The 12,724-nt window shown below is 38.2% G+C and overlaps 1 protein-coding gene across 5 annotated transcripts in view; it reads right to left on the reverse strand.

The window, feature by feature from the left end:
- The window catches only part of NME8 (NME/NM23 family member 8), a 20,984-nt gene extending 15,760 nt beyond the window's left edge, over positions 1-5,224 (reverse strand). For 3 of the 5 annotated variants that reach the window (XM_027891943.1, XM_027891957.1, XM_027891924.1), the window contains exons 1-6: positions 5,201-5,224; positions 3,903-3,943; positions 2,777-2,813; positions 2,627-2,684; positions 1,706-1,812; positions 844-915 (exon numbers count right to left, since the gene is read on the reverse strand). In XM_027891943.1, the coding sequence (XP_027747744.1) occupies positions 844-915; positions 1,706-1,812; positions 2,627-2,684; positions 2,777-2,809 (270 nt within the window). In that variant the 5' untranslated portion in view covers positions 2,810-2,813; positions 3,903-3,943; positions 5,201-5,224. Of the gene's footprint in view, positions 1-843; positions 916-1,705; positions 1,813-2,626; positions 2,685-2,776; positions 2,814-3,902; positions 3,944-5,116; positions 5,173-5,200 lie in introns of those variants that run through there. The other 2 variants (XM_027891950.1, XM_027891934.1) reach the window with 2 other exon arrangements.
- Between the last annotated feature and the right edge of the window lie 7,500 nt (positions 5,225-12,724).

Genomic DNA, 12,724 nt, shown 5'->3' on the forward strand with positions numbered 1-12,724 from the left:
TTTTTTTTTTTTTTTTTTTTTTTTTTTTTTTTTTTTTTTTTTTTTTTTTTTTTTTTTTTTTTTTTTTTTTTTTTTTTTTTTTTTTTTTTTTTTTTTTTTTTTTTTTTTTTTTTTTTTTTTTTTTTTTTTTTTATTTTTGCATTGCATTTTATTGCAGGGCATGTTTTACCATGTTTAGGTGCACCATAACAAAGCTAACTAATGCTGACCAAAGATACTACTAACTTCTCTAGTCAGCATTCAGATTCAAACCTGAAAGTGTCCTTGTTTGTGGTCCCTAGTTATGGGGATTCAAATCCTGGCACCCTCAAGTGAAAAAAACCCACCACTTCCTAAGTGGGCAGTGTTCCATGGTGGTGTCCTAGGAGAACAGTCTCTCTGTGTCCATCAGTGAGAAATAATAAATATATGATTAATTGCTACAGTTCTTGAAGTGTGGCAAACATGTTTTTATTTGTTATCTTAAAAATCTTATAGCAACAGGAATTTTAAACTCTATATACCTGATGGAAAATGTGCATAAAATAATAATTGCCAGTGTAACCACAAGTAGGCACTTTATGTGAGGCAAACCTGGAAAACTTACATGGATTTCTCACTACGTAACTACCAAAACATAGCTCTTCTGTGGCTGTATTTGCAACAGCCACATCAAAAATGTGCTCAAGAGCCACCAGATTTAGGAATAGGAGACAGCTCAAGTAAACAACATCTGATGATACCGTTCTACACACTGTAAAATTTAAAGAGTGAATTTATACTGCTTCACATCTATTTTAAAATCTAGAAAACTTAAGGCAAAAGTAGGCAGCACATTAAAAGAAACTGATGTGATGTACTTACAACACAAAAAAGAAACACAGGTTCACAGTTATTTCTAAATGGTTTCAGAGTTTCAATGCTGTCAGCCTCTGCCTGAAATTAGACAAAAAAGATTATTTGCTTTCAAAAGTGTATATGCTTATGTATATGTATATATACATATAGATAGATAGATGTAAACCTTTTTTTCCTGTAAAAAACCCCACGTTCCTACATACTTAAGTGTTACAAACTCAAACTGCAGTCCTAAGTACAAGTAACAGTCCTTATGGTGATGAAGAAAGAACTGTTTTGGCAACATGGGATTGTCCTCCCAATGTATTACAGCAATCAAACATGAAATAGTATCTTCTCTTGATAGTATTTTCTCCTATAGGTTATAATAACATGTATAAAAGAAGTATATATATACTACTAGTGTAAACAGGTATTTTTACTACTACAGTAGTAAAATTTTTAATTTTCCCCTTTTTTGTTCTCTTAAAAATGAAATGCAAGGGAATATTTAACATAAAAAATGCAGTTTTTCAGAAACGCACAAATTTTAAATGTGATAGTCCATAATGTAGAGACTTAAAACTAAAAATCATATAGACTGGCTTTTGAATATTTCTGCAATCTCATCAAAGAAATCTCATCAAGAAAAACAAAAGTTTTGGGATATCAGCCCCATTTTTATTATAGATTCTTACATATTTATTCCAATTTTTAATCTACTTCTAAACAAAGTCATATGAGAGGATATGCAGAAGAAGAGGCAAGCAGGCCAAAATTATGACAACTCAGCATAAGGACAGTGAAATGAAAGCTCTGTATATGCAGATAAGAAGATATATTCAAAATAAAATGTTAATAAAGTCCCGCACAGAATCTATGTCCTTACCACGGCAAAGTATAGCACATTGTCTTCACTAAAATCATTCTTCAGTTTTCTCAGTACATTCAGCACAGCTTTGCAAGGACCACACCAAGCTTGATACACATCTATTACTGAAATGTAATAGTTTGGAAGTACAAACAGCTGACTTACAAAATGAACTTACAAAATGAGACACATTTATGTTGGGGTTGGAACAGAACTGGGAAGGCATTCTCATGTATCTTTCAGTCCTCTTCTAGCCCATGTGAATAATCGTGAATTATTATTCAATCATAAATAAGTCAATGTATTCAGTGGATACATTAGGGTTTCCTCTTATTTCAATCAGTTTTGACATGGAAAAACTTATTTTTGAGACTATTTGAGATTATTAATTTGAACTTCTTTTCTCTCATATTCCTTTTCCTTTTACTTGCTCTTTTTATTTTCTCACTCTTGCTTTTCAGTCTTACCTAGTCTTTTTTCTACAAGAGTTTTACCTCCCTGACCTGTGCAGATCATTTCTTTCCAATTATTAACCCTCTGTAGATATGATCCCATTACATATTTGTTCCTTCTACCCAAAGGCAATTCCTAGGAGATCTAGAAGATATTGTTTTTGGACTAACTTAACTGAAAACTGGAAACGATACACATAAGAGAACATGCACTCTCAAGAATGCTGCGGTATAAATTTAGTCTGTGCAAAACTTTAGGGGAAAACTTCCACGGAAGTGTCCAGCCCCCTACCATAGACAATATCATATTGGAAATGATTCTTTGATATACATTTATAAATATGTATTCATATAGCCTTTCTTTAAAAGATAATATGGCACTAGCCATCTAGGTTTGTTATGATTATCTATTAAAGATTATATAGAAGTATGAAAAACCGTACATATTTCCATGAGACATTAAACAGAAAATAGCAACTATTAGTACCTACTATACCATTTGTCTGCAGCATTTCATCCCACTGGTCTTGACTGGTTATTATGATCTGAAATAAAATCAACCGACATTTTAGCATCTTAAAATAGAGAAAAAACATCTCTTCCTCTCTCAAATAGTTCAAGTACTTAAGATTTATACCTGGAGTGGGACTTCTTTCTTCTTGCTTGCCATTTCCCTGTGATTATAGGAAACATATTAAAATACAAAGCACATTTAACAGTTTTTTACAAATCTGTGTGACATGCAGAACTGATTTATATGGTTTTCAGAACACCACTGCCTTCTGATTCCCTTAAAATTAACTCAGCTGAAGCACCTACAACAATGGCAGTTAATACCCCATGTGGGAATTCTGTGGAGCAATATACAACTAGTTTGGAAAGCCCATACAGTACAGAAAACAGAACAAAATTTACTTTCTTAATTTCCTAGGGTGTTCAAAACTTTTGGCCTCAACAATTTTCAAGTTTATAATTCTTTAGAATAGCTACAGGGACCTTGATGGGATGACAGCTACTGTAACACTGGACCATTTCAGAAAAGTATTGATTAAAGAACTTCCACTCTAATAACATCAAATCGACCTTCCTGTCTGCTGGGATACATAAAAAACAATGACATACTTGTGCCCCATAACTAATCTCCCAAAATAAATTCTGATACATTCATTATTTTGTCATTAATAAATAATGTCCTTTTTTTAAAAAAAAAAATATAATTAACTGTAAACTGGGCAGAACAATGATTTCAGTTAAGAGACATATATGGATTAAGTTTGACTTCAGTTTCCAAATGAATCCTGACTGACCAGTAAATGTTATCACTGCATCAGGAGCCTGAGTTTCCAAAGTTTTTGGTTAAGATGGAGGTCTTCGTCTTGGGTATAATGAAAGTGCCACCATGAGTGTGACCTCTGCTGGCATTGTTATCTGACAAGTCAACAAGCAAATATGTCCAGAGTTTGAACTATCCCAATATTCCCACCAAAGTTGCTCCCTTCGGATCACAGACTGAGGCATAGTGGTCAGTGTGAGAGCTCTTATCTAAACCCTAATCTAAAAATATTGTGAAGAAATAAAATTTTAAATGCAGGCTTTCTTCAAATCTCTTAAACCAGGTAGTGAGACAGAACGTGGCATTAATTTCTGTCTTTTAAAGACACTGAGGAGATGATACTACTATTGAATCTAGACAAAGCTGACAGATGAAAACATGGCATATTAGTAGGAAATCTTCAGCAAAAGAGCATGTCTTTCATTGTTACCTTCTATCACTGAGCAATGACAAAGTGTTGCAAGGTCAGATCTGCAAAACATAACCCACACATATGATAAGGGTCACACATCCCAATGGTCTTACACATGCTCCCCAACTAAAAATATGCAGTCATACAGGCTCAGAGGGCAAACAGAAGCACTGCAGAACAGACGCTGCTGTATGCAAATACAGAGATATACATGTTAATCTGGAATAGTGGCTGTGTGAGATGGACATGTGAAGCTACACATGACATCTACACTTTTAAATATAATTTTCACGTAACGTTCTCTCAGTAACGCAGTCAGTATTATACTGATAAAACCTGAACAGGCCAACATGTTTTCTCCATTATCTATGATATGGACAAGATGCTTCTCTAGCCTTGATACAAGGCATTTTGCTATCATGGATGTGCAAATGCTACACCTCTTACTACACGTTTTACAACCAAAACTGCTTCCTTGAACTACTCAGATATAAAAGTAGACCTGGGTGCACACCCAGATACTGTGTCAAACTGACGTTCAAATATGCAAGTCTTCGATGACCGACATTCTATATCTTAGCACAAACCCTCACTGACATATATACATTGAAGATGTGTGTATGAAGATACTCAAGAGCTTGTGACATTCTAACGTGCACCTGTGCGTAGGTACATGCACACAGACGTATAGTTCCCTGTGCATAAGTTCTTGTGTATGACAGTGGATCCTAGATAGCAGTCTGATAAACCATATGCTTGCTACCCTTGAATTCTATGAAACTGGGTTAAATACAAAAAAATATGGACGGAAAACATTCACTGAGGTACCCTGCAGCTTGCGTACACATGCATGCCTGTATGCTCTCACAAGTGCATGCAAGGACTCATCCTTCTGCAGGCACCCAAATGTGCCAGCACACATCTCCACTATGCAGGTGGACACTCCTCTGTGCAGGCCCTCTCCATGAGCTGGCCTGGGTGAACCCTCACTCATGCAGGTGTAACACCCCTTCCTGCTTGCACACACACATAGAGAAATGTATACAAGTGAGAAAATGCACAAACACACACACACACACACACACACACACACACCCCCAGTTCAGGGGCGACAATGGTCTATTCAGGATGCTGTAACCAGGAAAAGCAACCAGATGCTCGTGCACCCAGTGGTTTGGCACACACTCTCCATGACAAGCACACCATCTCACAGCGGCTTGGGTGCAACCCGCCCCTGGTGTGGGTGCCCACCCAGGAGCAGACAGGCAGCCTCAGCCTTCTGCCCACCGTGTCCCTGTCCTGGAGCAGCCACTCACCTGGGGACGCTCCCACAGCTGCCCAACTGTCACCCCCCAACGGCTCCAACAGCCTCCCCTGTCCTTCACCCTGCCCCAAAGCACCTCCTCTCTGCTCAATCTGCAATTTTTCCCCCATCACCTTATCTTGTCACTCTGTAGCTGACGTGGCACAAGGAGCTGAGCTGCAGGCAAGCAGAGAGGGAAATGAGGAGGGAGAAGATGGGGAGTTGCAGGGGTCTGAGGAAGCGTCACCATTTCCTGCGCTGTTTCTCCCCTGTTTCTTTTACTCTAGGCAGAGTTCAAAGCTGCCCTTTTAAAGTAAGAAAATTAGTCTTGGCACCTAATTAGCAATCTAGCTTCACTCTGTGTTACTTGCAAATTATAAGATAATGAGGACTAAAAGGAGAAATTGTTTTGTGGATGTCATGATGACCAAAGGAGGGTCTTGAAAGCCAAACAATGGTGACTGCTAATGCTCACACACTATCACTGCAGGTCTGTGACCACACCAGTTCAGAACAGAGTTATCATTTTTCAGATGCATGCTTGCATCTCAGCAGGCCCAAAAATTAACAGAAAATAAAGGTGAAGTTCATTTATACACACAGAAAGCACAACTGGTGCAGAGTACAGTGTGGCTGTTTTTATGTATAAACAACTCTTAAAGGCATTGCAGCTGTGAGGATTCCTTTGTGGAGGTATAGGTTTGAGAATTTTCACAAGTCAAATGTAAGTGTCTCTAAACTGCAGACATTGCACATATGTGTATTGTTCCTGAGTAGAAATCATCCGTGCATCCAATTTACTTTTGAATCCCTGCCCAGGTATACTATGTGCTGGTACATGTATCTACAACATCTTAAGAAAATCTAGTTTCAGTGACTTTCTTGTTACTTTTCTTAAGCTTTCTGGCACTGCTCACCAAAGTTACCTTTATTTCCTGAAACTAGCACAAAGAAAAAGGTAGAGTAAAAGCTTTTAGAGGTACTGGAATAGACGTTCTTCCTCACAGTTAAATTTTCCTAAGTTAAAGGATGTTCATTCTGCTGCAGTGGAATAAGGCAACATTTTCACAGAGGTACAGCAGTTTTCAGTTCTATGCTATACCCTAACAGCTTGGATTAAATCAATTAGGTGGCAAGACAGACTTTGCATTCAGGTTGGAAATAACACATTTATATATAGCCAATGCTAAATGACTTCCTACATTTTTTACTGGAAAACCCTAGCTTTGGACTTAGTACAAACTCTGCATCGGCCTGCTTATAAGAGGGGGAATGCCCTTGAATAGCTTTTATTTTCCTACATGAGGCAGGAAAACAACTTTTGAGACTTTCATAGATATACAAAATAAAGCAGATCTACAAAAGATGAAATATTTAACCCAACTGCCATGTAGAAGTTGAAGTCCCAAAGTGCAGGCTATGTTTTTAGTTTTTTCTTTGCAAATTGCTAACTTCTTTATCCAGACCACTTTTTTCATGAGCAACCACTTTTTTATATATTAGGAAAAAAAAAAAAACCTCCTGAAAAGAAACACTAGAATGAAGTAATGCTCATGTACCAAATGTTAAAAGGCTGATGGAACCCGTTTTTTAACTGCTCTGATAGAATGAATTATATGTACACTTTGGATATCACAAAATGGTTAATGTAAAGGGATTTGGTATTTTAAAATAAAAAAAAAAAAAATGGTCGGTACATTCCCCTAATTTGCCCCAAAGACAACATGAATGGTAACCCTAAAAGGGTTAAAAATCCTAAAGGAAGTTACTAACACATAAACTTTTGCACAATTTGTACCATAAGAGAGTTTCATGTTAGCATGGAACATATTGAACATGTACAGATGCAAAAGAACTTCTAATGTAGTGATTTAGAAGTCCTTATAAATATGGACATTAATCCTTCCAAATTAAATGGCTGTCACCTCTGGGACTTGGTTTCCTACAGCAAGAAAAATCAGGGACGTACTCTGAGTACATCCTCTCTAGCTATGATATATGCTCACCCATGAACACAACAGATTAGTGAGATTTGAGTGTCTTCCCACAGCTCAGTTAGTCCTCATGAAAAAAACTGGTTTCTCTGATTTGGATCATACCTAGACCATCTGAAAACAGACTCGTAGTCTGCTCCCTGGCAGTATCAAATACACTGATTAACCAGATTCATGTACAGTTTGCTATTAGTAGTGTGTACTGGCTAGACCTCCACTTAAAGAGAAATGGAAAAGATGGGATCTGGAAAGCGTAGGAAAGTGAAGAAAAATTGACTTGAAACACATTCCTGTATATTGAAGAGCAAAACCCATGATATCAGGTAACAAAGATGGATGGAAGTTCACATAAGTATTTTTAATCAAAGTTGACTGGTATAGATACAGCGGCAGTTTCTATTTTATCAGATCTAAAGACCTCCAGAGCTCCATTTAAGAACCTCGAGAATAGTTAACACAGCTGGATTGAACTCAGACCTCTCGGGATCTTCAACTTGTAAAACTTTGTTGCATACTCTTGTTTTAACTGGGACAACTTCATCTGCGGAGACAATCTGAACAGATATATGTGAAAAGCTTAAGTATATGCACGGTAGTAAATCCCAGCAAGACAAAAACAACAGAGGATCAAATAATTTCATCACCTCGTTACACTGAGATGAGCACCAAAACATGCTTGAGGTAAGGATTCGGGTTTTAGAGAATACCAGACCTGAAAATATGATGGGAAATTACCTGAAGTGTGATGTAGTCTAAGCAAAATAGGCTGTTATATTCCAGTCATGGAACAAGCTAATATCTCCACAGCTGTACTGGGTAGAAAATTTTGTGGTGTATGAAGTATTTTTCCTTGCTAAGATTGGAGCAGAAATTAACACAGTAAGTAATGGCCAGTCTTCGCGAACAAAGAACCGGGGAATTTTTTTACACCTTCCAGCCTGCGCATTGGATTTTTTAGGTGAGAAAGAGCCACTAAAAACTTTGCCAGAGACTAACTGAGGAATGTTTTTATGGATATAATGAACAAAATAATCAAGCAGTTGGAGCACAGTTTGGTTGCTGTTTGTTTTGGTTTTGTATTTAAATTCCCTACTAATTGGCACTGTGATCATTTAATAGAAAAAGTACCATAATAGGTAGTTTATAAACAGAAAGAGCACATAAGGCAGAGGCAGTTGAAGAGATGAAACTGAGAAGGTTACATCTAAACAAAATTTTGTTAACTCCTTCTGAGTCTAAAGAATATGCCACAGGAGTTGAAAGTTTTTCAAGCTGTATCCATTCAAGCTTCTGTAGGAAAAAATTACACTGGTTTCCCTTTATTGACTCTTTCACATTCTGATCCAATCCATGCAAGTGAAAAAGACTACATATTTTTAAACAATTTGTTCTATATATTATTAGGGACAGAAAACAAGTCTTGGTAAAATGCCTTCAGTCATCACACCATTTAGCCAACTGTAGATTTCAAAAATACACCCCAGTCCTTAGAAGACTGCTGGTTAGAAAATGGTGAATACTGGTGTGACATTAAGAAGCATTTTAAATGTTGGATCCCATTTCAGATGTCCGTTTAACATTCAAGGGTTTATGCTGGTTCAACTTGTTTAGTGAATGCCAAGTCCTTCTGCATGTAGCAGTGCTGCACAAGCAAGCAGTATTCAAGCTTTCACCTGGCATAGGCCACTTTATTTGCCAAGGACTTTGAGGGATAAATGCCATGTGCCTCCCCAGTATATGACAGAAGCATGAGACAAACCACAAGTGTTCATTTCTGTCATATACTCCTGAGGATGGGAAAAGGAAACCAGGGAGTTGGTCATGTAGTGAGTGTTCATATGTCAAACAGGGTGGTCACTGGGACAGAGAGTAATAGCCATTTGTAAGCAGAAACAGGAAGTTTTTATGTGGCTAGAGATGTATTTTTATCTATAGATGAAGGATCCTGCTGGCAGAGGATGATACAGAGCAAGTCTGTGGCTGTATGACTCATTCTATTTGTGAGCTGCAGCTTGGGTTTCTCCTGGGGCTTCCAGTATATTGTATGCTAGAGGATCAAAAATCACCTCTAAGTCATCTCAAAAACAGATTTTCCTCTGCTGCCGTGGTTTCCTTCCTGCGTCCCTGCTGTACCCAGTGCACGTATACACTTGATGTGCATAGATGTTCCTGATTGCAAGGATGGCTGCTGCACACAACCCAAGTGCCAAACACCCTTCCAGTCCTACAGGTTCACCACAGAGTGAGAGAAAGATGCAGATACAGCTCTATACTTTGAGAAGGACTGTGTGTATAAGATCTGCTAAGGGGGAGGAGCAAACCTAATAATTTTTAAAAAACGCAAGCAGGATGGCTGCAAGATTTTGATGGTTTGTTGCAGTGATTTACTTGAGTACTGTGGTGAACTAGCCCTAGCCTAAGTGCACCACATGGCCTCATTGACTTTTGTGTCATTAGGACTTGTGAGGCCAGTGGGGTTGAAATATCTATCCAGGTGTTGGAAGTCCCAGATTCTCAATCATCATTTTGCTAGATAGGTGGCAGCGGTCCACAAGAATGTTCACCACACTCTTGCCCAAACTGTGCCTCAGAATTTATCACTTCATGGTTGTGCAGTCAAAGAAGTGACCTGATGCTCCTGTGAATTGCACTGATTAGTCACCACCTTCTCATGCCTCTTCTTTTTTACCTGACTCTACACCCATACACAGTAAACGTAATTTTCTGTGGCATAGACAGCTATACCAGCAGCATCTTTGATCTACTTTCAATTAAATTTGCCAGGAGGTTCTACTACAGTATAATTTAGGAGGACTTAGAAACATCCAATACTGGAGTCTCATACGATGTGGTAATGATGCAAACCCGGTATTACACATTTTAAACAGACAAAATAATTTATTTCATTGGCAAGCAACATATCCTTGGTCAAAAGTTAGTGAATATACATTGTGAAAGCTATAGCATAATATAAATGTAGTGTTCCAAATATTACTACAGAGGAAGGTTGCATATGAAATTTGTATATATGACTGCACAGTCAGGATGCAAACCTACAGGAAGGAAGCCATATTATTTTTCAACATTTGAACTTAATTCAGAAAATCGGCCTTGAATTTCCTACATTTTTCAGTTATGTTCTTCTTTCCTGTTGCTGATTTCTGGCTTTCCTTCCCTCAACCTTGTCCTTCACTGCAACTGAAATACAAATTATTGCTTTAGGGAAATCATTTGTCCTGCAGGTTTCACAAGTGTGTTCTTTGAAATGAGTGAGAATTAAAATGTATAGCACTATAAAATAGCTGCTATAACATTGTCTCTTGCAAACACAAAGGATTAACTTGCCAACAAATGCCACAAATCCTAAAAAAAGAAATAATTTGGAATTTCATAATGTAGCATCAATAAGCATATGCTTTTAAGAAAAAACATCCTGGAAAATATGGTTTCTTATTTCAAACTATATGCATATCATATCATAAGACAAAAGTAATTATCTTGAACTCCCTATTGTATAAATTAAAGAGAATCTTTTACAACCTATTAGAATAATTATGATTAGTGCCACTCATAAACTTCTGTGTTGAATCCATCAAACAATCCTGGATAATCAAGATTTACAATGTCATCAACAGATGACGTAACTAAACCACCCAAATGAGCTTATTATGTCTTAGAATCAAGGTAGATATGTTTTGATTACCTGTTGCCATAACAGTTGCCAGAATTGTTAAAGTTGCCTGGAGCTTCGTGCAGGAACTCAGCAGTGTTATCTTTTGAGGACAGTTATATGGGTATGGTACTTATTAGCACTGCAAGTTCATCACAAAGTTCATCCGTATCACCATTAAAACCTCATAAAAGCATGCTTAAAAACTATCCTTTACTTGGTCCTGAAATGTCATGTAGAAATTCTAGCAGCATCAGTTTCATTAAGCTGTGTATGAGCTAAGCAGGGCGGTGTCAAACATAGCAAGAAAGTTTTTGCTGCTAGAATATCAGTTGCTTGATATTCTTTTCCTTTAAATGATAAATTTCTGTCTCTGGTATATATTCAGACCTACCTGAGCTCCTCAAAATACATTCAAGCCAATCTGAGATGTTATTCACTCTTTGAACACTGTTTCAACATGTTCTTGCAACTCTGGGAATTAGTTCCCATCTATAATTGATTACAGCATGGAAGCAAACTCCTTTACTGTGTCATAACATGCTTCTTGCACTGATTTTTGTAAGGGCATTGCACCAGTTCAAAAGTAGTGACTGATTTGTCATCAGTAATCTGGGGTAAGACAAGAATTCCTTTTCAGTTAGGGATCTCTTGAAGATCCTGCCAAACATGATCAACTTCCATGCTCTTCATGTGTGTCCAGTGCTGGCCTCCCTGAGGCATTAGTGTGGGAGATAAGACCTTTCCACCACGGAGAACAAATAGGAAAGCAAGAATATATTATCCATACAGAAAAAAAGTAGAAAATTCTAGAAGGATAGAGAGACAAACTTAGTCCTGTTCATTTTCCAGTTAAAAAATCCTTTCATCATGTAGTGCTTTTGAGTCTAGGCCTTCCTGGGTGACTAAGTTGTAACCAAGGAACAAAGACCATGTTCCCAGTATTCCATATGATTTTTACGTAAGAATAAGTATAAATAAGAAGAGGGGCCAAGTGAAAAGGCTTCGAAGTCAAAAGAGACTGCCAATGCTTGGAAGTTCTCAATTCAACAGGATAGACCACAGAATTTTCTCTCTTGGCACACTTCCTCTTAGTGTCTCATTTTCAGCTTCTTGTGTGCTACTTGAGTGGGAGTCTTTTTCCACTTGCATCCTTTCGACTGTACAGTCCTCCACAGAGAGTTGCGCGTTCTTCTCGGCTGCAAGTAGGAGGACGGGAACAGCAAGATGGTTTTGCCCGGCTCGACTCGCTCTGCTGCAGCTGAAGCGGACACTCTCGAATTGGCGGCTAAGTGCTTGTCTGTAAGCACTACAGAGTACGTCTAGCTGAGATGAACGTGCGGCGCCTTGTCATATGTGCCAAGTGAAAAGGCTTGGACGAAGAAAAAACTGCCAATGCTTAGAAGTTCGCAATTCAACAGGATAGACCGCATAGAATTTTCTCTCTTGGAACACTTCCTCGTAGTGCCTCGTTTTCAGCTTCTTGTGTACTACTTGAGTGGGAGTCTTTTTCCCTTTGCATCCTTTCGACTGACAGCCCTCCACAGAGAGTTTCGCGATCTTCTCGGCTGCAAGTAGGAGGATGGGAGCAGCAAGATGGTTTTGCCCGGCTCGACTCGCTCTGCTGCGACTGAAGCAGACACTCTCGAAATGCGGCTAAGCGCTTGTCTGTAAGAGCTTCGGAGGACGTCTAGCTGAGATGAACATGCGGCACCTTGTCCTATGTGCCAAGTGAAAAGGCTTGGACGAAGAAAAAACTGCCAATGCTTAGAAGTTCGCAATTCAACAGGATAGACGGCACAGAATTTTCTCTCTTGACACACTTCCTCGTAGTGCCTCGTTTTCAGCTTCTTGTGTACTACTTGAGTGGGAG

This window comes from Empidonax traillii, unplaced genomic scaffold (genome assembly GCF_003031625.1).
Source record: "Empidonax traillii isolate 1590-97213 ecotype Southwest subspecies unplaced genomic scaffold, ASM303162v1 scaffold14:size4059594, whole genome shotgun sequence".
Classification (NCBI taxonomy): domain Eukaryota; kingdom Metazoa; phylum Chordata; class Aves; order Passeriformes; family Tyrannidae; genus Empidonax; species Empidonax traillii.